General features: G+C 37.3%; 1 protein-coding gene across 1 annotated transcript in view; it reads left to right on the forward strand.

Moving 5' to 3' along the window:
• The window catches only part of FREM2 (FRAS1 related extracellular matrix 2), a 203,608-nt gene that overhangs the window by 159,686 nt on the left and 18,085 nt on the right, over window positions 1-25,837 (forward strand). Inside the window, exons 7-16 of the mRNA XM_003806915.5 lie at window positions 4,545-4,694; window positions 6,435-6,644; window positions 8,021-8,218; window positions 8,927-9,091; window positions 9,669-9,851; window positions 14,103-14,233; window positions 15,845-16,003; window positions 17,268-17,571; window positions 19,411-19,542; window positions 22,256-22,587. Of these exons, the coding sequence (XP_003806963.4) occupies window positions 4,545-4,694; window positions 6,435-6,644; window positions 8,021-8,218; window positions 8,927-9,091; window positions 9,669-9,851; window positions 14,103-14,233; window positions 15,845-16,003; window positions 17,268-17,571; window positions 19,411-19,542; window positions 22,256-22,587 (1,964 nt within the window). The remainder of the gene's footprint in view (window positions 1-4,544; window positions 4,695-6,434; window positions 6,645-8,020; window positions 8,219-8,926; window positions 9,092-9,668; window positions 9,852-14,102; window positions 14,234-15,844; window positions 16,004-17,267; window positions 17,572-19,410; window positions 19,543-22,255; window positions 22,588-25,837) is intronic.

The following is a 25,837-nucleotide window of genomic DNA, read 5'->3' on the forward strand; positions in this document are numbered from 1 at the left end:
TTCAAATTTTAGATATTTTGAAAAGATGCTGAGAAATTGAAATAAACATAATCATTACTTCTTTTTAGTTCTCACTCATCTAACACTGAAAAAATATGCTGATGTTTAACCATTTTTTTAATTCATGGCACAAGAAACTAGGTAGTTAGCAGAGTTTTTTTTTTTCTAATGGAAACTACTGAATGTGTTTTAATCTCATAATAATCACATCAAACTTTAACTTCAGTAATTGTAATTGATTATTTGACCAGTTTTTCAATCATTATGAGTGGAGCACAAAGAGGGAGAAAAATCATATACATAAATCTACTCATAATCAAAAGCTTTAAGGAAGTAGTTAATTAACTTTTGTAGCTCCTCTTATTAGCACTGTACTAAAGTTGAAGGATTTAGGGTTAAAATCCCATTTCCATTCTCCCTCCTTCTTTCTACAGGACATAACAATATATTATGCAATAGGCAACGTAATAATGTTGTTTGCATCTTTCATATCCCTTTTATTTTTATAACATTGTCACATGTGCCATGCCACCCCCGCCTCTTTCTTTCTGTCTTGCTTACGTACACACTTGCACAGATACACACACACATGCATATAAAACACATGTGTCTGTACATATATGGTAACTCATTCGTCTTCATTTCGAATGACAACTTAGATAGAAGTTTTCAGAGTACTACACACATAAGACTTCCATATTTTTTCTTATAAAAACTACACATTAAGCTATAAAGTAAAACTACGTGTTTTGGAGTTGACAGAATGAGTCTGAAACATGCAACACACCATTTGGTCCCCAATGTGTAGCTTATTTGGTGTTTAGCAGTTGTATATTCACTCACTTGATTTTATTATGTTCCTTTTTTGTTATGTGTCTGTGAGGAGTTGGGAGATAGGAAGATGGGGAGGTATCATTGTTAAATAAAAGGTCCTCCCTTAACTGCATTTCACAGCTCTCTCCCATAACTCAGAAACCTAATTTGGGTGATGATGTGGTTTGCCAGGAATGTGAAGAGACTTACAGAGATCACTTGTTGGATGCAGGTGATCAACCCTCTGTGATAGTTATGGAAGCCTTTTAAAAGACTTACAGATGTGCCCAGTTTGGCCATCTGGTGAGAAGATACATTTTCAGAGCTCTCTGTCTTCACCTTTGTGCCCTACCTCAGTGTGGGAAATGTCAGGAATGTATTGGCTTGTAATTGAGGTCGGCTTTGACTGAGGTTAACAGATAACACCTTCATCTATACACATTACACTCATGTGCCCTAGCACCGTCCAAGTCAAAAGGATAAGAAGGAGGCTAACTATGTTATAGGGACATTTATCACCCCCTGAACCAAAATATGTGAACAAAATTTCTAAGGTTGGTTTTCTACTATTCAAGAATTTGAAGGGGCTGTATGATTTTTATCATGCCCACCATGTGAAGAAACAAAGAAAACAAACTTTTCCAGTTTAAATAAAGGTAATTTATTTGGGGCAAGAAAATAAAGAAATCATACTCAACTCGAACAATGCACAAAATGAATTTTCTTTGCCTTTCCAAGTGGCTTTGTGAGCCATTGTTGTAGAGTTTTGCTTAATTTGGTATGTGTGGGAATTCAATTAGTTGCTCTGAAACATGATATCATGTTTTTAGTGGCCTGCCTTCTTAAGGAACAGTAATGTGAGTTGCATGTTCTTTTAGATTCAGTCCTTTTGAATCTTGTAAAACTAGAGCGAGGTGACTAGAATGTGTCAAGTCAAAGGGTTGTTCACCTTATGTGTGTACATTCACCTGTGTCTGTTCATACATGGTAACTATTATCATTAACCTTTATTCTGGGTGATATAATTTATCTTTCTTAATAATTGCTTATAAAAATAAGCTCAAAATGAGTGAAGTATATACTACTTTTACAACTTCCTGTGAGCCTCTATATAACTCAAAATAAATTTTTTTTTACAGTAAGATCACAAATTAAATCTCTGTTTTATCATTGGTCAGCTGACTGCTAAACCTTAGACTTCTAGCAGCTCTATCACAAGGTAAACCATTGGTCACAGTTTGAGTCAGGCAGAAACAATGATTAGATCAATTCAAATTTATCACCAGTATTGGAAAAAAATACGAAGACCCCAAAGCATGTGCCCTAGTTTAGTGACTGAATTTGCCTCATTTTCATGTGCGTTTAGAATTAATATTAACCTCTTCGCATGAGATTATTTATTTAGTAAAGTCTCACTTGGTATAGAGCATCTCCAATACTCTACAGGCAACCTGCAGTCAGGCCCTGCAGTCTTCAGGACTAGCAATCATATATTCAGTCTAGTTATGACAGTAGGTTCTAACCCTTGTGATTATAACACACCCACATGAAGTCCTTGCCCACGCCTATGTCCTGAATGGTAATGCCTAGGTTTTCTTCTAGGGTTTTTATGGTTTTAGGTCTAACGTTTAAATCATTAATCCATCTTGAATTGATTTTTCTATGAGGTGTAAGGAAGGGATCCAGTTTCAGCTTTCTAGATATGGCTAGCCAGTTTTCCCAGCACCATTTATTAAATAGGGAATCCTTTCCCCATTGCTTGTTTTTCTCAGGTTTGTCAAAGATCAGATAGTTGTAGGTATGCGGCGTTATTTCTGAGGGCTCTGTTCTGTTCCATTGATCTATATCTCTGTTTTGGTACCAGTACCATGCTGTTTTGGTTACTGTAGCCTTGTAGTATAGTTTGAAGTCAGGTAGTGTGATGCCTCCAGCTTTGTTCTTTTGGCTTAGGATGGACTTGGCGATGCGGGCTCTTTTTTGGTTCCATATGAACTTTAAGGTAGTTTTTTCCAATTCTGTGAAGAAAGTCATTGGTAGCTTGATGGGGATGGCATTGAATCTGTAAATTACCTTGGGCAGTATGGCCATTTTCACGATATTGATTCTTCCTACCCATGAGCATGGAATGTTCTTCCATTTGTTTGTATCCTCTTTTATTTCATTGAGCAGTGGTTTGTAGTTCTCCTTGTGGCAACAAAAGCCAAAATTGACAAATGGGATCTAATTAAACTAAAGAGCTTCTGCACAGCAAAAGAAACTACCATCAGAGTGAACAGGCAACCTACAACATGGGAGAAAATTTTTGCAACCTACTCATCTGACAAAGGGCTAATATCCAGAATCTACAATGAACTCAAACAAATTTACAAGAAAAAAACAAACAACCCCATCAAAAAGTGGGCGAAGGACATGAACAGACACTTCTCAAAAGAAGACATTTATGCAGCCAAAAAACACATGAAAAAATGCTCATCATCACTGGCCATCAGAGAAATGCAAATCAAAACCACTGTGAGATATCATCTCACACCAGTTAGAATGGCAATCATTAAAAAGTCAGGAAACAACAGGTGCTGGAGAGGATGTGGAGAAATAGGAACACTCTTACACTGTTGGTGGGACTGTAAACTAGTTCAACCATTGTGGAAGTCAGTGTGGCGATTCTTCAGGGATCTAGAACTAGAAATACCATTTGACCCAGCCATCCCATTACTGGGTATATACCCAAAGGAGTATAAATCATGCTGCTATAAAGACACATGCACACGTATGTTTATTGTGGCATTATTCACAATAGCAAAGACTTGGAACCAACCCAAATGTCCAACAATGATAGACTGGATTAAGAAAATGTGGCACATATACACCATGGAATACTATGCAGCCATAAAAAATGATGCGTTCATGTCCTTTGTAGGGACATGGATGAAATTGGAAACCATCATTCTCAGTAAACTATCGCAAGAACAAAAAACCAAACACCGCATATTCTCACTCATAGGTGGGAATTGAACAGTGAGATCACATGGACACAGGAAGGGGAATATCACACTCTGGGGACTGCGGTGGGGTGGGGGGAGGGGGAGGGATAGCATTGGGAGATATACCTAATGCTAGATGACGAGTTAGTGGGTGCAGCGCACCAGCATGGCACATGTATACATATGTAACTAACCTGCACAATGTACACATGTACCCTAAAACTTAAAGTATAATAAAAAATAAAAATAAATAAAAAAAATAAAAAATAACACACCCTCATACACCGAAATAAGCCCAAATCTAATGGACCAGAAAATGGCATAATGCAAAAAGGTATAGCTCTGTTCCAGAGTGGGAACTTGGTAAGAAATAATAAAATGAGTGGCTGGGCCAAAGTAAAAAAAAATCAGATACGTGTTTTGCTTCATTTAGTTATATTTTTCCAACTAAGCTTCCAGAGGCACTTTTAGAAGCCACTTATAATCCCACATATGAAGCACAAACAAACTCATGCCTCAAGATGAGAATGTTTTATTAGGCACTTTACTGTGTGTATGTTCGATTGTAAGGACTAATATTTTCACCTGAAAAGTTTAGATTGAAGAGATGTTATCTCACTAAAAGGAAAAAAGTATGATGATATAAGGAAGTCCCTAAGAGGAAGCACACTCTTCTTTGGAAGCATGTCAATAGAGTTTGATGCGAAAAAATAAAAATAACAGAAATGATTTCTGTTCCTTTCTTAACAGAACCCATCTTCTACTTTGGTGATGTGGAATACTCTGTGGATGAGAGTGCCGGCTATGTGGAAGTGCAGGTGTGGAGAACGGGCACTGACCTGTCCAAGTCTTCTAGTGTCACAGTGAGGTCTCGGAAAACGGATCCTCCCTCTGCAGATGGTGAGCAGTTTCCCACTCGGCTCTTTTGATTGTTCTGCAGTTTTCAATGACCATGGCACAAATTTATTTAAAGCTGAAATACTTCACTTCTATTAAAGCAGTTGGCTGGGTGTATTGTTTTTGCTGAAATTATTACTCTAGGAGGTAAATCTAGGCTTTATTTACTACTTTGGGAAAGTACATTTAAAGGCCATGAATCAGAAACTAGGTTACAAACGTTAAGACTCAAAGGATCTATATACTGAGGCCTATATTTCCATGAAGTGGTTCTCTACTCTCAGCAAATCTAGTATTGCTGAATGTTGTAGCATTATAGGCAGGAAAATCATCTTACTGCACATAATCTATCCCCACAGAAACCTATGACATTTAGGTATTATGCAGGCACGTGTCTTCAGTTGGCTGTCTCCTTATTTTAACCATGTGTCCCTATAAATACTTCAGATCCAAAAGGTTTTTTCCACACTTCATTATAAAAAATGTACTAACCAGCACATATCTGCATTTTATTCCAGGATCCACATCTCCAAAAAGTTGATTATAAAGTTTACAGCAAGCATAGAATTCAAAATTTCCTTTTTTTTTCTAAATGACCAACAATACAAACTTTCTCATGTACACACACATGAGAACACACATGCATGTCATACACACATCATGCATTCATCACACAAAGCAAGCACAGGTTATACCATTTTAAAAGTCACCCGTAGGTTTTAACTATTTTAATGTAGTGGAAGCAGTATAGTGCTTTGCACGTAGCAGGTGCCCATTAAACCTTTGTTTAACTAAATTAATCATTTTTAAGAGAAAGATTCAAATCACAGATGAGGGGAGGGAGAGAGAAAAATAAGAGCAAAGGGGAAGAAGCAGAGGAAAAGAAAAAAATATAAAAAGAACCACAGGGAGATACGGACATCCTACAAAATGAATCAAAGACAGATATACTCAAGCAAAGTTGCACATTTGGAGGTAAAGTAGATACAAAATGAGAGTCAGAAGAGCAGAAGTTATGAAAACAAAGAAAGAAGCAATATTATCGATCTGTTGCCCACCACTATCAATCTTTGTGGATGTAGTGGCTACAGATTAAAAGACAGTTTTGTTTTTAACTATTTTAGATGTAAATGGAGGTATCAACACTAGATATAACCCCCTTTGTCTGAAAAATATTAAATTAAAGATCAAAAAGTAGAAGCTTCTCTCATTGCCTGGGACAAAGGTGGATGGAGTGTGGGCAGAGCTGGTACCCCTTAAATGTGTTGCTTTAACTAACAGGCAACCAGATACCTAAGTAGGATGTTCTACAGCAGCTCCAGCAAAGATACATAAATACTTAATTAATGTTAACAAAATTTTAAATGTCTCTATTTCATATGTAATTTATGAGGATCACATATTTGATTGATATGCTGATTTTTCTAAGCCTGATTTTTATTACCTTTATTAGAGAATTTTCAAACTAAAGTTAGAGGAACTATAGCACAGAAAGCTAAAATAATGAATCCAAAGTCTAACCATGAAACATGGATAAAGTTCGGCAGCTGGTCTTTGATCTATCACCACAGTAGTTATCCAGATACTAATCTTTTGCATTTTATTAAATGTACTTTTCTGTAGAGTTATGCTGGTCTCTATTTTTTAAAAGAAGAATTATAAACACAATTACATAATTTATCTCTTATACTTTTTTGAAATTTAATTAGTCCCCAATTGAATATTTTTTTGTTACTGTCATAGCTGGAACAGACTATGTGGGCATCAGCCGTAATTTAGATTTTGCACCTGGAGTCAACATGCAGCCTGTTCGTGTTGTCATTCTGGATGACCTTGGACAACCAGTGCTGGAGGGAATTGAGAAATTTGAACTGGTGCTTCGCATGCCTATGAACGCAGCCCTTGGCGAGCCCAGCAAAGCCACAGTGTCCATAAATGACTCTGTCTCCGATTGTGAGTGTTTATTAATTTTATAATTTACAATGATAATTGAAATCATAAGCTAAGGTTTATGTATATATGATAAACAAGATGATTTTATATATATATATATTTGTTTGTTTGCTAGGGCTTCCATAACAAAGTAGCACTGTCGGGGTGGCTTAAATAACAGAAATTTATTATCTCATAGCTGTTGGCTGGAAGTCCAAATTTAAGGTGTTGGCAGGCTCACTTCCTTCTGAGGGCTGTCAGGGAAGGAGGTTCCAGGCCTCTCTCCTTGGCTTGAAGATGGCCATGTTGTCCCTAAGTCTCTTTGCATGGTGTTCCCTGTATGTGTCTCTGTCTAATTTTCCCCTTTTAATGAGGACACCAGTCACATTGGATTAGAGCCTACCCTAAAGACCTCATTGTAACTTAATTACTTCTGTCAAGACCCAGCCTACCAATAAGGTCACATCCTCAGGTATTGGGGGTTGGGATTTCAACATATGAATTTGAGAGGAACACAGTCCAGCTCAAACAAATACCCTAGCTGACCACACCTTTCTCCTCCTGATGATTTTGATAGAATTAGACAGTCTCAGAATAAAACTTTTATTCTTTCTCTCAAACCTTAAAGAAAAAAAAATGTGATGTCATCAGTATCTTGATTGTGCCTCAAGAATTCCCGTCACCACAGTTGGGTGGAACCATGTGGAACTGCACAGACTCCTGAGTGTCAATAATCTTTCTCCACTTCACAGCACAAGACACTTTCTGTCATCTCCTTCCCCTAGACACTCATAAAATTTCTTTAATAATGTGCCAAAAATGCTGTTCTGGGACAACCCTCTGCTGGACACATGGCAGAGCTCTCTGACACGTCATCACAAGGGAATTCTGAACACTCTTCAATCATGATGATTTCAACAGTGCTTGGAGGAGTCTCACCTATTGTCAATGAGCCGTATACGTAATTAACCTAGCATAGGTGTCGCCTAAAAATCACACACACCACACACACAGTCAAGTTACCCACATGATCTGAGTAAACTATGCTTGTAATTATGTGCACAATATTTAGTGTTCTTCATGTCAGGAAATTCTGAAAGGCTCATGACTAAGAAACATGTAGATACAAATATCTTAAGGTTTGTGGTTTTATCTACTTTTTAACATTTCATTGCATACCCTTACTTTACCAAACAGGCAGAGCAAAATGTCAAAGGTAAGGAAATCAAAACTCTTAAGTGATTTGCTCAAGGTCAAAATATTGGCAAGTGACTGAATGGAGACAGAATCCAGTTCTTCTCACTTACTTTCCATTATTCTTTCCACTAAATCACATCTTCTGAAATGCCATTTTCCACAAGGAAATTTCTGTTCACTTTAATCCTTTGTTTTTGCAGTGCCTAAGATGCAATTCAAAGAACGAATGTATACTGGCAGCGAAAGTGATGGGCAGATAGTTACAATGATCCATAGGAGCGGGGATGTCCAGTACAGATCTTCAGTGAGATGCTACACCCGGCAGGGGTCTGCACAGGTGATGATGGACTTTGAAGAACGCCCAAACACTGATACCTCCATCATCACATTCCTCCCTGGTAAGCTTGAACTTGAAATTTTTTCGTGAAATTTGAAGAAGCCGAATTTTTACTCAGAAATATATATCAGGGAAATACAAGTTCCTCGATATCAACAAGCATATGGCATGGTTTTATGTGCAATAAATGAGGAAAGTGAAATCGATTTTTAACAGGTTGAATGAATGCCCTTTTGGTATCTGCATTAACTTATTGATTTCCAGTGATGTGATATATGGTTTATTCAAAACTTATTCAGTGGACAAAAGCATATCAAATGTACAGATTTTACAATGCTAGGAATTAAACTTGGCTCAATGATTTGTTTAGTAAGTCAAAAGTTAATAATACTAGAAACTAGTGTTGAGGTCAGATTAACAATGATCAACCAGGGCAAGGCTGCTAATCTTGCTTTCTGAATGTAATGCTAAAAATTCATAAATAAAATTGACATTTGTGCTTTTTCCCTTGTTTTCTAAGATGAGTGGCAGAGCTTAAAGACAGAAATCAAAGAAATTCCCCATACAAATAAGTGCTGGTCATTGCATGTACTTAAATATTTATTCACTTATTCAGCAAATATCTGCTGAAGGCTTATTGCATGCCAAACACTATTTATTGCACTGATACAGCAGGGAAAATCAACAAACTTGCCCTTATGGTGCTCACATTCTAGTTGTAGATATATTCCTATGGGATGTGATTGACCTGCTGACATTATTGTTCCAGGTGAGACAGAAAAGCCCTGCATTCTTGAGCTGATGGACGATGTGCTGTATGAGGAGGTAGAGGAGCTCCGCCTGGTACTCGGCACTCCACAAAGCAACTCTCCCTTTGGGGCTGCAGTTGGTGAACAAAATGAAACTCTCATAAGGATCCGAGATGATGCTGATAGTAAGAAATCTTTTTTTGTTTGTTCAACTGTAAATTAGAAACTAAAATCCATCCAAGTCAAGGTTTTAAGTGACTCAGAAAAATGCCCCCACCTTCTCTGCTTTATGACTAGGGTTTTTAAGCAATTGAGAAATAGCAAAAAGACAAGCAAATGGGGAACAAAATAAACCATTAAAACTGATAAAGTTGATGCTGGAGAATATGGCTTATATCCAAACACTAATTCCCAAACATCCATACTGGCCCTCTACTCTATACACACCCTTGGGTACAGGGGGACCAACAGTTTCCTCCCTCCCCACCCACCTTCAGTGGCCTGCTCATGTGTAATTTATGGCACATATAGAGAGCTGGCAGCACATGCTCTCTGGGGGCTGGTTAGATCCCTGGAAGGAGCTGGACAACATATGCCAGCTTTTCCTTCCACACACATCACTAATTTTGAGTGAGGGGACAGAGAGAAGCCAGGAGTGTAATAGTCATTTATCCCCTCCCACATGGAAACAAACATTAGAAATGGAGGAAAAGCATTCCCCTTACTAACAATTTCATTTGTCTTTGTTTCCCACAATTTTAGAGACTGTTATTAAATTTGGAGAAACCAAATTTAGTGTCACTGAACCCAAAGAACCTGGAGAGTCGGTGGTTATAAGAATTCCAGTGATTCGCCAAGGAGACACTTCAAAGGTTTCTATTGTGAGAGTCCACACCAAGGATGGCTCGGCCACCTCTGGAGAAGACTACCACCCTGTGTCAGAAGGTATGGGGCTCCCAGGGCCTGTCTCCTGATGGATCATGCCAACTCTGTGTTTCAGTGCCAGTGCCATTAAGGAAAAGAAGGGAAACATCCAATTGAAATCAAAATAGGACACTCTTTTTTAGGGGGTATAATTTTAAGGGGTACAAGTGAAATTTTGTTACATGGTTATATTATGTAGTAGTGAAGTCTAGTCTTTTAGTATATCCATCCCCAGAATAATGTACATTGTACCCATTAAGTAATTTCTCAATACCCACCCCGTGCCACTCCCCCACACTCCCAAGCCTTCAGTGTTTATCATTCCACACTCTATGTCCACGTGTACACATTATTTAGCTACCACTTATAAGTGAGAACAAGCAGTATTTGACTTTCTGTCTCTGAGCTATTTCAATTAAAATATAGACATACTCTTTTAAATTCCTCTCGTTCAGTAAAACATACACAATGGAATTTATTTCCAAGATTTTTTTCTTTTTGACTTACAGGGTATATGTGTTAGGACTTAGGGAAATTTTGAGTAAATGTGCTAAATAACCTTCTGTTTTGAATTGGTTTTCTATTGGTTTTACCTTCATTGTAGTTACCAGATTAAATAATAATTTCCTATATTTTTCTATGTCATTGCAATATGCATGATAACTGTGATAATAATCTATTTTAGTTTAGAGAACACCAGCAATCTAAATCTAAACCAAAAAATTTTGTGTTAACAAAGGACAGTAAAAGTATAGTGAAATATTAACCACAGAGACAATAAATTCTCTAGGATTTAGGAGCCACTTAGAGATGTCTTTCATCCCTCTCCTTTTGCAAATGTTGGGCCATGTCACCATCTTTTTTTTTTTTTTTTTTTTTGATACAGAGTCTCACGCTGTTGGCCAGGCTAGCATGCAGTGGCGTAATCACAGCTCACTGCAGTCTCCGTGTCTTAGGTTCAAGTGATCCTCCCACCTCAGCCTCCCAAGAAGCTAGGACTACAGGCATGCACCACCACGCCCAGCTAATTTTTTGTATTTTTGGTAGAGATGGGGTTTTACCATGTTGGCCAGGCTGGCCTCAAACTCCTAGTCTCAAGTGATCTGCCCACCTTGTCCTCCCAAAGTGCTTGGATTAAAGGCATGAACCACCAAACTCAGCCTGCCATTTACTTTTATCAGTAATTAAAACAAGTCAGTTCTGGTCGGGTGCGTTGGCTCACACCTGTAATCCCAGCACTTTGGGAGGCCGAGGCGGGTGGATCACCTGAGGTCAGGAGTTCGAGACCAGCCTGACCAACATGGCAAAACCCCGTCTCTACTAAAAATACAAAAATTAGCCAGGCGTGGTGGCACATGCCTGTAATCCCAGCTACTTGGGAGCCTGAGGCAGGAGAATGGCTTGAACCTGGAAAGCAGAGGCCGAGATCCGCCATTACACTCCAGCCTGAGAGACAAGCACAAAACTCCGTCTGAAAAAAAAAAAACAAATCAGTTCTTCTCTCTCACTTGCTCTCTCTCTGAATTATTTGCTTACAAAATAAAAGTAACTTTATGTCCAATATTACATTTATGAATTATTTGGAGTCTAATTATTCACTGTGTTTTCTCCTTTCCTACCTCTTACTATCAAGAGTCATTAGTTCTTGATGATCTTAGCACTTCAGGCATTCATCTTTATCTAATTTACAAACAAAGCTGAGAAAACAACTGATAGGTATCACTGAATCAGTAATAAAGTTAGTGAGGCAATATAAAAAATGGTGTCTTCTACAAAGGAGCTTGTATATTCTTTCCATATAATGGTTATAATTTGATGAACTACTCTAGAGCTTCAAAGTTATCCCCAGATTATTCTCTATGTAAAACAAAATATATATTTGAAATAAATCACATGTAATCCCAGAGAAGGGAAAACAAAACTGATTAGCTACTGAATTATAAAATATTAAATGTCTTTCTATAATGAGCAGATTTTACATGAAAGAAGAGTCTTTTAAATATTGAAAACATGACTTTTAACAGAAAATGTTTTTCTTGGAAGTAAAATGATTCCTTTTGCTAAACGGAAACAAAATTATAGCTATGTAGTAAACTGAAAAATAAAGTCAGAAAAAAGTTAAAACATTAAATAAACCTGTTGGTCTCTTTTATCCAATAAATGTCAACATGTGTTTTATAATGTTTATATTAAAAATTTAAGGAATAGTTTTCTGAAACATTTTCTAATTTCTCCTTTTCAGGTTCAAACTGAAGTGAGTTCTTTGCAAAAAAAAAAACAAAAAATTAAATATAGAAAAAAAATTGAAATTTTTTCATGCTAAAATAGTCTAAAGTGACAGAAAAAGATAAATGTGAATGAGAAAACTTGACCACCGTCCAGCAAGTATACTATCAGAAAACAATAACAAATATTTAAAATAAATATTTAATTTTTTAAATTCTAAGAAATTTGGTTTGTATAACTCAAGGCATTACAAAACCTTGAATGCTTACATGTCTAAGATAAGCAATGAAAACGAGTAAACCAAGGAAAATATGAGAGAAAATGGCGTGATTGTAGTGTCATTAAGCCAGCAAGCCCATTCCTTGCCAAGAAAAGGCTGTATTATCACAGCCTAGTGTTCGTAGTTTTCTGCCATTCAGGAAGGTGCCAAAAAACTCAAAAATCTCTATTTTCTTATGAAATTCCCAGATATTTAAGTGTTAGAAACCCAGTTTTTAATGTCACATCATACAGGTCAAATCAAACAAATGATTAGCTATTTTCTTCTCTGGAACAAGAACTGTAAGTTCTCTCAGGGTATAAGAAATCTGAGACTGATGGCCTCATTATAATATGTGAAGGCTGATAGGAATAGTTGCTGTATCTAGAGACAGAGAACTAATTTTAAAAAGAAAAGAAAAAAATATTTAAAGATAAAGAGAAGAAAATTGCTCCTCGTACCTGATAATTTAAAAATTGAAGCAGAAAAAGGAAAATGCACTGGCAATTCATTTTCTTCTTCCAGACTCTAAAGGATTTGTAATTTAGAATTATAATAATTGAACTGCAGCTACATCAGAAACTGGCATCTGTTGACTCTTCTAATTGGGATAATTATGCTTTATAGGCTTTATATTTTCTCCTTTGAAACAGTATCTTAAAAGGTATAGTAAAACCAACAAAATAGTTTATCTATGGTTTACAGTATGATCAGCTGCTTAATTATGATTTCAATAAAATCTGATAATTTTCATGTTTTTTAGCAATTTTGAAATGAGTGGTTAAGAAAATAATGCTGATTTTTTTTTAGGATTCTAGATTTAACTTTCATGACAAAGAAGCAATTCTTTTTTAGTGAGAAAGGACAGGGTGAAGGGAAAAAAATCACTAGCATTTATCTAAAATAACTTGTCTAAGTTTCCCTGAAAAACACAAAGAAGTCTTCTTGAAATATAATTTGATATTTTATAAAAAACTCAACAATTATTTATCCAGCTCTTCTACATATGTACATAATGTAAATCCCATTCACACTCTATTATACTTATGATCATATTCATTTTCTTGAGTCCTATTGGTTTAGAAATTCTGGAGAATAAGAGGTTAATTTTTCTGATTATGTCCCAATATTAGAACTATTGATTGTCCCTCCCATAATTCAGCATCTTTTCAAACTGTGGGCCAAAGAACCAATGTCTTATTATTAAAAATTTCCTTCAGATAAAATCGGCATTCCCAGCAACCTGGATGGAACTGGAGACCATTATTCTAAGTGAAGTAACTCAGGAATGGAAAACCAAACATTGTATATTCTCATTCATAAGTCGGAGCTAAGCTATGAGGATGCAAAGGCATAACAATGATACAATGAACTTTTGGGACTCCAGGGAAAGGGTGGGAGGGAGGTGAGGGGTGTAAGACTACAAACTGGGTACAGTGTATACTGCTTGGGTGATGGGTGAAACAAAATCTCAGAAATCACCACTCAAGAACTTATTCATGCAACCAAACACCTCCTGTTCCCCTAAAACTCTATGGAAATAAAAAAATTAAAAAAATAAAGTCTTGGGAAAAAAGAAAATATTAAAGTAAAATGCATAGAATAAGAATTAGTGATGTTTGTTAAACATTTGATTTCATTTTACACACACACCCAAATATACTGGACCACAGTGTTAAATGTATTTCTCATTGTAGGGCACAGTAAAAAAAAAAAAAAAAAAAAAAAAAAGAAAACTTCTCATATTCATATGCAAATGATTTAAATCTGTGATTTTACATTTGTAGAAATTGAGTTTAAGGAAGGGGAAACCCAGCACGTGGTTGAAATCGAAGTTATCTTTGACGGGGTGAGAGAGATGAGAGAGGCCTTCACTGTTCACCTAAAACCTGATGAAAATATGATAGCAGAGACTCAGGTAAGTAATGTAATGTGTATGTAAATTCATGGCTAGCAGTTTGTCAGAGAAAATGCATAAAAGCAATCACATAGTGTACAATAAAATGAGGAGACTTTGAACAAGCCTTACGTGAAAGAGATATGCATAATCTCTTTTTATCACCTAAATGTATTTTGTTCTGATTAGATCATAGCCAAGAAATGCGCATCTTTTTCTTTGAAAAATCATGTTTGTCGAAACTCAAGGACTGAAGCCACTGAGCCCCAAACCTGTGCACTTCCCTTCCCCATGTCAGTCAGTAATGATTCATTGACTTTGGGATTAACCATCAGAGAGAAAGCAACATCTCAGAGTAAAGAGGGAACTATTAATTCAGTGCCACAACTTATAAAACATATTCGAATCCACAAAGCAGTTTGCTAACCCTCCAAATCAAGGTCTGTTTCTCCTGGCTTTATCAGAATTTGATGTCCACAGCCTCGTGATCAAAATGTTGCAGTCCTAAATCTTGTTGTCTATACTTATTTAATTTATATTGTCTCACTAACCAGATTTTCCTCAAAATGAACATAATTCCACAGAATGTTGACCTTTACATTGGAAATAATTTTTAAAACTACGTGTCTTTTTGGAATGTATTAATTTTTTATGTCTTTGCTTAAATTTACTGTATTACTTTTTTTTTTTGTTTCACTTTAGTATGAGTTCAAGCTGGGAAACGTTTTTCCTTAAATATTTTTATCATTTTGTAATCTTTACTGCTTGATGGTTTTTCTACTACAGTGCCTTGCTTTTTATCAAGTTATTTAAAACTCAAGTATGGGCAATCTTTATCAAATATAGTTTTGTGTCTTCATCACATAATCTTTTATTATTATTTTTATGGAGTAGCGTATGAAATTCTTTTGGGTGAAAAGGATAGTCACTCGAATTACTTCCAGTGATGAAAGCTTCTTTTAAAAATATACGTGTAAAGATAGTTCAGGAAACTATGCTATGTAGTCAGATGTTGGAAGGTTATTAGGGAGCCAGGGCAAACTCACAGCAAGGTGTTCTTGTCACCTTGCCCAGCAGCAGGTGTTCATAGATTCCTCTTCTGTCTGGATCTCAAATTCTCCCCTGCCTGGGTTTCAGGCGGTGCCTTCTGCCCTTGGCTGCTTCAAAGAGTTTCTTATTACTAGCATCTGCTTCATCCAGGCTCACACTATCCCATGACCTCTGTGATCTTCCTTCCTTCAGAATGTCCTCCAGCTTTACTCCCACTGTCAAAGAATTGACTCCTTCATAAAATTTCCCTTCACAACCCCAAGACACATTTAGCTACTGTCATCACAACTGGAGAAAAGAAAATAAATTAGAGCCCAAACACCTCATGGGCCACTGGCCAATCTTTGGATTGACTGCCCTGGGCTCAGCTGCCCTCCCTGGAACCATAAGATGTGAACAAGGTGCCAAGGTCATGTGCTGCAGGCCACTTAGGGCCTGTTGCTCTCCAGGGGCTCTGAGTATGACAATTTGCATCATAATGAGACCATGGGTTTGCCAGGGATCGTGAGTATTGTCCTGTATGGTAGAAGCATCAAAAGTTTAATATTTCACTAATCAGTGATAATTATCTTTTCCTTCTAGTTGACAAAAGCCATTGTGTACATAGAAGAAATGAGCAGCATGGCAGATGTCACTTTCCCTTCTGTCCCTCAAATTGTATCCCTGTTGATGTATGACGACACTTCCAAAGCTAAGGAGAGTGCTGAACCCATGTCTGGCTATCCTGTCATCTGTATCACAGTGAGTAGGAGATTCACAAAATTGAGGAAAATTGTAAGATAATTATTTCAAATAATTATAATCAATATAGCATTGGCTTTGTTATGAAGAAATGAAAGTAGAAAAATACTACATGGTTTAAGCCTTGAGCTTTGCATATATAACACTAATCAAATAAAACTCCCATTTTTCTTTCTTCACCCAACAAAGGTTCATTAACTGATGTGTACATAGTGTGTTATCTCAGTCTGTCACCAATAGAAAAATAAATAAGATATGAAGTCTGCATTCAAGATATTTAGAGATGAAGAAAAGAATATAGGAATTGGTAACTCTAATATAAGGCAAGATATAACCACTATCATGAAAATGATACAAATTAGAAGTCAGAGCTGCAGCTCCATATATGAGGGGAGGTTTGGGATGGTCAGGTGGAATTTTGACTCTTTAGGATGCAAGTCTGATAAGGGAAGGTCATTCTAGGAAGAAGGGACTGCAACGTGAGCTACAGCTAGAAAAAAATAGCATAAGAAATAGCAAATTATCACTACTTTCAAAATTTGCCTTTTCTTGACTCTAAGTTTAAGCTCCTTGTGAGCTAAAATTATGACTTACTTATGTTTATATTACAACAGCACTTCTAAAATCACATATATAAAAGGTACACAATACATGTTTATTGAGTCAACAAGGCAGAGATAATTTGGCGTCAAAGTATAGGGAGTTTTAAATGTCATATTAAGAAATTTGGACTTCATTTGTTGGGTAGCGAAGAGTTCTCACATGGAAGAATGATCAGAGGGGTTAAACTGGCAGGTTAACAGGGCAGTCGTGTGTCAGTGGACTGGAAGAAAAGATGCTGAATTAGACAGAGAAGTGCTGCTGGAAATGGAAAGGAAGGCATCAACTTAAGCAATACTGTAAAAGAAGAATCAGCCGAGTTCGTGACTTACTGGATAAGGGGGGTAAGATGAGCGACAGGAAGGGGGGGAGGAAAAAAGAGAGAATAAGGATAATTGGCAAATCTGATGATTCAAGAGATTATGGTATAAATAACAATTTTACACATATTAAGTTAGAGATAGAAACATCCAATAAGCTGTTTGAAATGCAAGATTATGTTTATAAATGTTATCATGCCTGGGAATCAAAATTCGGAAGCTGTATGAACAGCATGTGGAAATTGGGGAAAGCAGCAGTGAAAACTCGATGGCAGAGAACGGGAGAAGAATGCGTTCCACCTGTTCTACACTCTGTTCCTAACACAGTCATTTGTTTTCCATAGGCTTGCAACCCCAAATATTCAGACTACGATAAAACAGGCTCTATCTGTGCAAGTGAGAACATCAATGACACTTTGACGCGGTACCGGTGGCTGATTAGTGCACCTGCGGGCCCTGACGGTGTGACCAGCCCTATGAGAGAAGTGGACTTCGACACCTTTTTTACGTCATCCAAGATGGTCACGCTGGACTCCATATACTTTCAGCCTGGCTCCCGGGTACAGTGCGCAGCTCGTGCTGTGAACACCAATGGGGATGAAGGCCTGGAGCTCATGAGCCCTATTGTAACCATCAGCAGAGAAGAAGGTCAGTCATTGCCATTTTCCCCTGAAGATCACTGGAATACTGTGCAATATTACAAATGTCTACTTTCTGGTTATTAATACTTCCAATGTCCCACATATTCCATATATTTTGTAAGTAGTGAAAAATTAAAATCTATTTTTACAAAATTATGTATTAGAAAACAAAATATTTATTCATTCTACCTTTAAGTATCTATTATATGCCAGACACAATGCTTTGTGCTGGCAATAAAATAAAGAAGACAGGATCCCTGCTTTTGAGGAATTCTTGGTCCAGTTGAAGATGCAGACACATTTTAGTCTAGACAGGGCACAGGAATGCACAGGTAGAAGTGATTAGTTTTACCCTGAGTGGGTCAGGAAAGGCTTATCAAAGAGGGGAGGCTCAAGCTGAATCTGAAAAGAGTAGAGGAAAACAAGCATGAGCAACAACTCATAAAAGCAACAAAGAATGTGGGATATTGTGGGAATGGCAAGCAGAGAAATGGGGAAGCTTCTGAGAGGGAGAGGAGGAAAAACCAGGAGACAAGGCAAAATGGTATGCAAGGCTCAGATCTGAACAGAGCTCATACCATGCAAGGAAACCAGCTGGTTGTTGGGTGAGTAGGATTTTGCTGGGGACGGGAGGGGAAGGGCAGTCCAGATAGAGGGGTACGTGCAAATTAACACCTTGGTATTACAAGAGAGACTGTATTTAAGGCTGGAGCAAAGACACATTGGGGATGGAGAATAGGATGTGGCTGGGGACAACATTGGAAAGACAGGAAATCCACTGTATAAATAAATCCTTCACTCTGCAGAATAATTTTTAATGAGATTTTTCTTAAAAACGGTTGTATATATTTGATTCTATTTCTAAATCATCTATTTGCACACCACATTCAAAAGTAAATTTACTGCATAGAGGTCATATGTCCCACCTGTGACTACTATATATTCAGGATCAAATGTTTAAATAATGCCTTAAAATGATTCTCTCTTTTAATAATTCAGACAGCCTCTATGCTGGGGCCTGACTCTGATTTCCTTGCTATTCTAATACATATTTGTCTGTTTTCTCTGTTTTATACAAATAGATAAGCAATTGTATCTTTCCAAGTTCTCCTGAAATTATAATTCAGCATCTTGGTTCCTTTCATGATGTTCAAATAGAAACCCCACTATTTTCCTAAAGGAAATACTGAAGAAAGAGTTTCATGTCCAAATTCTTGAAGGTCACTGGGAGATATGAGACAGAAAGAGATGAATATAAAATGGATTATAATGTATAATACACATACTGTAAAAAATTACATCTATAGAGAAAACTCTACTGTACATATTTTGCTCTCTGATTTTTAAGGAGACTTTAGTTTTTGTTCCTAAAATGAGCACAGTTTTAGTTTTATTCACTTATAAGTAATGTAAACATAACTAATGATAAGTATATTATTCTAGAGTAAAAATAACATTTACTTGGTTTAACTACACTTACTTTTATCCTACTGACTTTCAATCATTTTTACTGTATCTGTTCATACTTTATATTTAAATGATTTTGTGAATATGACCATGATCTAGAATAACCAGCGCACATTAAGTTACATTGAATGGTAACAAATTTTTTCTCAAAGTTTGAACAATCCATAAATTGTCAAGTGGCCACTAACTGTCTGCTGTGATTACTTCTCACCCTGTGGACTTCTAATTCCTTATCACGTGATGTACACTCTTAGCCATGCCCTACTCCACAGAGAAGTTGAAAGTACACAGAAAAATAATAGCTCCTATTTTCTGAAATGTTCTTTAGGTATTATTGATTACCTTCTTTTCGCATAAATATGGTCTTTTTTTTTTCAAGGTCTTTGTCAGCCCCGTGTACCTGGGGTTGTTGGAGCAGAGCCGTTCTCAGCTAAATTGCGCTACACAGGCCCTGAGGATCCAGACTACACAAACCTTATCAAGCTCACTGTCACAATGCCACACATAGATGGTAGGTGACTTGGGTAAGCAAATCCATGGAATTGTTTTGGACTCCTCATTACCTGTTGTACTTTCCTTCATCTTCTAAATAACCAAGCTTAAATAAACGTTCAATTTGCAACTTGAGCTTCAAGTCCTTCCGCTTCTTTCAACTGTTTTAGCTTTGTTCTACCCTGTTTTTATAACTATGGCAATGTAAGCATTCGTTAAAATTAGGTAGATGTAATACATATCCAGACACGATAAAACAAAACTTTGGTACCTAGTCTAGCTTTTATGAAAGAGTACAAATGCATCTTCAATCGTAAACTTGAAGTTACAGTAAAGTATTTGACATCTTTGTACCTACCTTCAACATGTGTTGCAGTTTTATAGCTGGAGTTTTATGTGTCTCTCAATATTTATCATGTAACTGTAAGACATTTCCAAGATATTTAAATAAAATAAAAAATGAAACTAACAGGTATTAAATATTGTGTCTATTTTCTCTGGCTAGGTAGCCATGACCAGAATGTGTGCATCAATAACTTTATCATACTTTATGAATATTTTACCATGTGCGGAAGGCATTTTCAAGTTATTTTCCACTCAATTCACTTTATACTTATAGCAAATTGTTAATAAAATTACTTGATATGTTAGTTATATTTTATGTAGCTAAGGGAGAGGAAATATGATTAGGAGCTGCAACATAGAATCTACCTCCCCCAGAACAAGAACATCTGCTATGTCTTCCTATTACAACCTGAGATTTTTCTGGGGATTGGAAGGGCAGGTGGTCAGGAATCTGCATTCCTTCCTTTATAGCATAATGTTGGTCCCTGAACCACCCGGTCTCTAGGTCCATGTGGAGGTGTGACTTGAGCTGCAAAGGGCTGAGAAGGGACCCATCAGGGAAACACAGACCTATAAGAGTTATTTCCTAAAAGAAAGAGTGGTCTCTTCTGCCACTTCTAGGGCTTGGCTTTGCGTTTTCTGAATGCACTGTTCAATGTTCAATAGCCACAGCTCTGCCAGAAGTGTAGTTGAGGCTGACCACTTCTTCTGTGCGGCCGGAGTTTTGCTCCGAGTGAATCTGAGAGGAAGAGGTGTGAAAGGCTCAAAGAGAAGAACTGGTTCATAGTCTTTTGCTGTATTGCTTATGCCAGGGCTCAACACACTATGTCCTGTGGCCAAATACAGTCTGCTGCCTGTTTTCATATGGTCTGCAAGCTAGGAATAGGTTTTATATTTTTAAATGTTTGGGGAAAAAAAAAGAAGTCTACTTTTGAGACATAAAGATGGTATGGAATTCAAATCCATTGCCCATGATAAAGTTTTGTTGCACACAGTTCTGTTTCTTCTTTCACATAGTAGTGGCTTTCACTCTGATGGCAGCGTTGAACAGTCAACAGAGACCTCAGGGACCACAATGCTAAAATATTTACTATTTGACCCTTTACGGAACAAATTTTCAGTCCTTAGCCTGTACTTTTTAATGGTGGTAGTTTTCAACTTTTTAAAAAAATTTTTTTTGAGGCAGAGTCTCACTCTGTTACCCAGGCTGGAGTGCAGTAGCGCGATCTCAGCTCACTGCAACCTCCACCTCCCAGGTTCAAGCGATTCTCGTGCCTCAGCCTCCTAAGTAGCTGGAATTACAGGCGTGCATCACCATGCCTGGCTAATTTTTGCATTTTTAGTAGAGACGGGGTTTCGCCATGTTGGTCAGGCTGGTCTCAAACTCCTGACCTCAAGTGATCCACCTGCCTTGGCCTCCCAAAGTGCTGGGATTACTGATGTGAGCCACCACGCATGGCCAGTTTTCAACATTTATGATCCAGGACATCTTAGAAATTATTGAAGATCTCAAAGAGATTTTGTTTATGTGGGTGATATCTATAAATATTTATTGGATTTTAAATTAAAACTGAGGAATTGTTATTTATTCACTTATTTAAAAATTACAAAAAGAAATACATTACATATTAACATGAAATACATCCTTTAAAAAACTATGTTATAAAACAAAAAAAATTATGAGTAGCACTTTTATATTCTCGAAGATATCATTAATGTCTGACTTAATAGAAGATAACTGGATTCTATGCTTCTGCATTCAATCTGTTGCAACTTATCATATCTTGTAGTCTCTGAAAAACCGCATTTGTGAGAGAATATGGGTGGCAAAGTCAAATAATAACTTACTATCATTGTGAAAATAGCGATTAAGTCATGGATCTCTTGAAATTTTCCTGGGGAACCCCAGGGTTCTTAGTATACCACTTTTTTATTTTTTTGTTTTTTGTAGGGGTTTTTTTTGAGGTAGAGTTTCACCTTTGTTGTCCAGGCTGGAGTTCAGTGGTGCGATCTCAGCTCACTGCAACCTCTGCCTTCCGGGTTCAAGCAATTCTCCTGCCTCAGCCTCCCAAGTAGCTGGGATTACAGGCACCCGCCACCATGCCCAGCTATTGTAATTTTGGTAGAGACAGGGTTTCATCATGTTGGCCAGGCTGGTCTTGAACTCCTGACCTCAGATGATCCACCCACCTAGACCTCCCAAAGTGCCGGGATTACAGGCATGAGCCACGTCACCGGGCCTGGACACCACTTTGATCTGTATGCCATACACCACTGCTGTATGGCATTTTATGACACTTTTTTTCTTAAGAGATAAAGAAGTTTTAAAGTGTTCAAAATTCTTGGCTACTTGAAAGAATGTTAACAATAATTTCGATTTATCATAGGCATGCTCCCCGTGATCTCCACTAGAGAGCTTTCCAACTTTGAGCTCACCCTCAGCCCTGATGGCACAAGAGTTGGAAACCACAAGTGCTCCAACCTCCTGGATTATACTGAAGTGAAGACTCATTATGGTTTCTTGACTGATGCTACCAAAAATCCAGAAATAATTGGAGAGACATATCCTTACCAGTACAGCTTGTCCATCAGAGGTTCCAATACCTTGCGATTCTACCGGAACCTGAACCTAGAGGCCTGTTTATGGGAGTTCGTTAGCTACTATGACATGTCAGAACTCCTTGCTGACTGTGGTGGCACCATTGGAACAGATGGACAGGTACAGATTTATAACATCTGAGTTTGGTCACTGGATAAACCAATTGGTTTGTTTTGTCACATGGATTTGTACTAAGTCCCAACTCCAGTTTTCCATCTTGGTGTTGTAGGTAATTATTGACAACAAGGGACCAGACAACTGGCATGGATGGTGTGAAAATCCATGTCTATTTCTTAACAATGGGCCAGAATATACGTAGTTTTTGACAATGGGTTAGAAACATTATATCTATGTGAAAAGGATGCTGTATAATTATTGCCTTAAGCTCAAAATCTACTCTGATATTATAAAAATCCAAATACTGACTTCTCTTCAAAGTATACACTATGTTGTTTTTGTATTTATGTGTAGATGCCTGTAATGTTGTATCATGAGCCACCTAAAGTGAGGTTTTAAAATCCTGGGAGTCAGTCTAATTTTTCTCCCTCTTTTCTGACTTTCTTCTTCCCCTACATTTTACAAAACTTTCTCTGCTTTTAGCCTCCTGTTTTACTCTCCTTCCTTTTCTTTCTGTTTTTCTCCTCTTCTTCGCTTTTTGATTCATTTATCTATCATTAACATAGTCAGAAGTGTTTTTATTAAAACTTATTGTTATTTGCACTCTACAGTTACTGATTCTTCTTCATACTACACATTCACACATAAAATACACATACACACACACAATCCTCACCCCCACCCCATCATCAGCAACAAAGTTGTTAAAATGATAAGGAAGCAAGATCTTCTTGTGGGTTACAATAGAGAACCTAAAATATGTAGGGCATGATTTAAAATTGTTATGAGTATTTGAACTAAAAGCAATGCTATATCTTACCTGGACTAAATAAGGAGTTACATACGTAGGTTTATGCATTGAAGTGTTGAATGATAAATAGACTATATAATGCCCTTCCAGATTGAGCTAAAGTTAGGCTGCCTTTTTTTGTGCTATATTCATAAGGTGTTGAATGAAATATGTAACAACCAGTAGCAAGAAAAAACTAGATAACTAGTATGAGATAATCCCACAGTAAAGCTGTGGACTTTGACAAGTTCTGCTGGTGTTGATGTTGAATTGGACTCAGAGGTGGTGAGACATAACCATAGCCACCTTGTCAAAAAGCAGCAACATTTAGTAACTTACAGGGATTGCTAAAAATGCCAATAGAAATAGCAATAAAGAAGCAGTATAAGATGGTGGAATCTGGATATTGGAATCAAGCAAATGCTGACCAAAATTTGGCTCTGATAGTTTCTAGCTATATGTCTTTGAGCAAGTTACTTAAACACGTATAAGTGTTCATCCTGTAGATTCCTCTTTCCTAACCTGTTTTTGCCACCTGAAGGAAACATGGAAAAATAAAGATTCAATCCCTAGAAGAAAAATAAAGGCTCATATTAACAAATCTACCTTACTCTTTTTCTTTATAGATCAGGTATCTCTACTTCCTTCATGTCTTCCTTACAAAGCTGCCTTCAATCCATTACTAAATTATTTCTATTTCCTTTCTGGTTGCTTTTCTCTCAGATTGTTGCTTACATCACAGCATCTATTGGTATAAACAAAATTGGATATAGAAATAGGATTACGTTGTAGTTCTCATTCCTTGTTAAAATCATTTCATACGCCAGGAGCAGTGACTTCATGCCTGTAATCCCAGCACTTTGGGAGGCTGAGGCGGGCAGATCACCTGAGGTCGGGAGTCCAAGAGCAGCCTGACCAACATGGAGAAACCCCGTCTCTACTAAAAAAAAATACAAAAATTAGCTGGGTGTGGTGGTGGGCTCCGTAATCCCAGCTACTCAGGAGGCTGAGGCAGGAGAATCACTTGAACCTGGGAGGCAGAGGTTGCAGTGAGCCGAGATCATGCCACTGCACTCCAGCCTAGGCAACAAAGCGAGACTCTGTCAAAAAAAATAAAATAAAATAAAATTAGCCGGGCGTGGTGGCGCATGCCTGTAACCCCAGCTACTCAGGAGGCTGAGGCAGGAGAGTCGCTTGAACTGGGAGGCGGAGGTTGTGGTGAGCCGAGATCGCGCCATTGCACTCCAGCCTGGGCAACAAGAGTGAAACTCCATCTCAAAAAAAAAAAAAAATCACATCATGCTATTGAACTTCTCTGTGGATCTCATCTAGTTTATAGTCTGTTTTTACCCTTAAGAATGTTTTCTATCTTCTCCACAAAGTGGCAGCACTTCTCCGTCTTTCGTACATGTTACCCAGGTAGCCTTTTCTATCAGTAATAAAAACCCTGCACTTGCCTGCCTAAGCTTTATCCTATTATATCTGTCCACTTGTTTAATGTAGCAAGACTGTTTTATTTTGAATGCAAAACCTGCCCTCTACTGTGTTCATTCTTCAAATCAGATCTTACTGTAAAATTTAGATCAGCTAAAGTGACTATACTTTGCTAGAGTTTTAAAATTCCAGTTCCTTTATCAAATTATTTGTGCTCAGTATTTCTTTTCTTTCTATGACTGCCAGCTAGAAAAGTCATTACTCTGCTTCTCTATTGGAACTGACAACAGTCCTACTCCATTAGGTGAAAATCAGCAATTGTAGGTTTTCAGTTAAGTTTTGCCTGCTAGAAAAGCTTATGTTCCATAATACTAGAAGAGAGTGCAGTATAAGAATTACAACATAATTCAGTTCTTAATAGTCTGTGCTACTTTCTTAAGGAAGATGGCTAACTTGTACGAGTTCCTTCTGAAAGACTTCTGCTTTTGCATTGTTAAACATAAATTTAATAGCATAACCATGATGATCAATATCATAGTGATGACCAGATTCAGAGTAAATCATTGAGATTTTAGAATCTTGTTATAAAATTCTAAAATCCTTATTGTAAATTAAATGGTAATACAATTTAATAAAACATGTTGCTTACTCTCTTGGAGTGAAACTTAGAGATGTTGTGTTAGTCAGGGTTCTCCCCAGAGACAGAACCAATAGAATAGATAGATGAGAAGGGATTCCTTATGAGAATTAGCTCACGAGATCGTAGAGACTGAATAGTTCCATGGCAGGCCATCTGCAAGATGGAGAACCAGGGAAGCCAGTGGTGTGGCCCACTCCAAGAGGTCAAAGGCCTGAGAACCCAGGTTAAGTCCCCAAGTCTAAACACCAGAGAACTGGGAGTTCTGATATCCAAGGGCAGGAAAAGAAGAGTGTCCCAGCTCCGAGAAAGAGAGAGAGATAATTCACAACCACTCTTTGAGATAAGTACTATTTTTGTCCTTTTCTTTTCCTTTTTTGTCTATCTAGGCC

The sequence above is a fragment of the Pan paniscus genome, chromosome 14 (genome assembly GCF_029289425.2).
Source record: "Pan paniscus chromosome 14, NHGRI_mPanPan1-v2.0_pri, whole genome shotgun sequence".
NCBI classification, from domain to species: domain Eukaryota; kingdom Metazoa; phylum Chordata; class Mammalia; order Primates; family Hominidae; genus Pan; species Pan paniscus.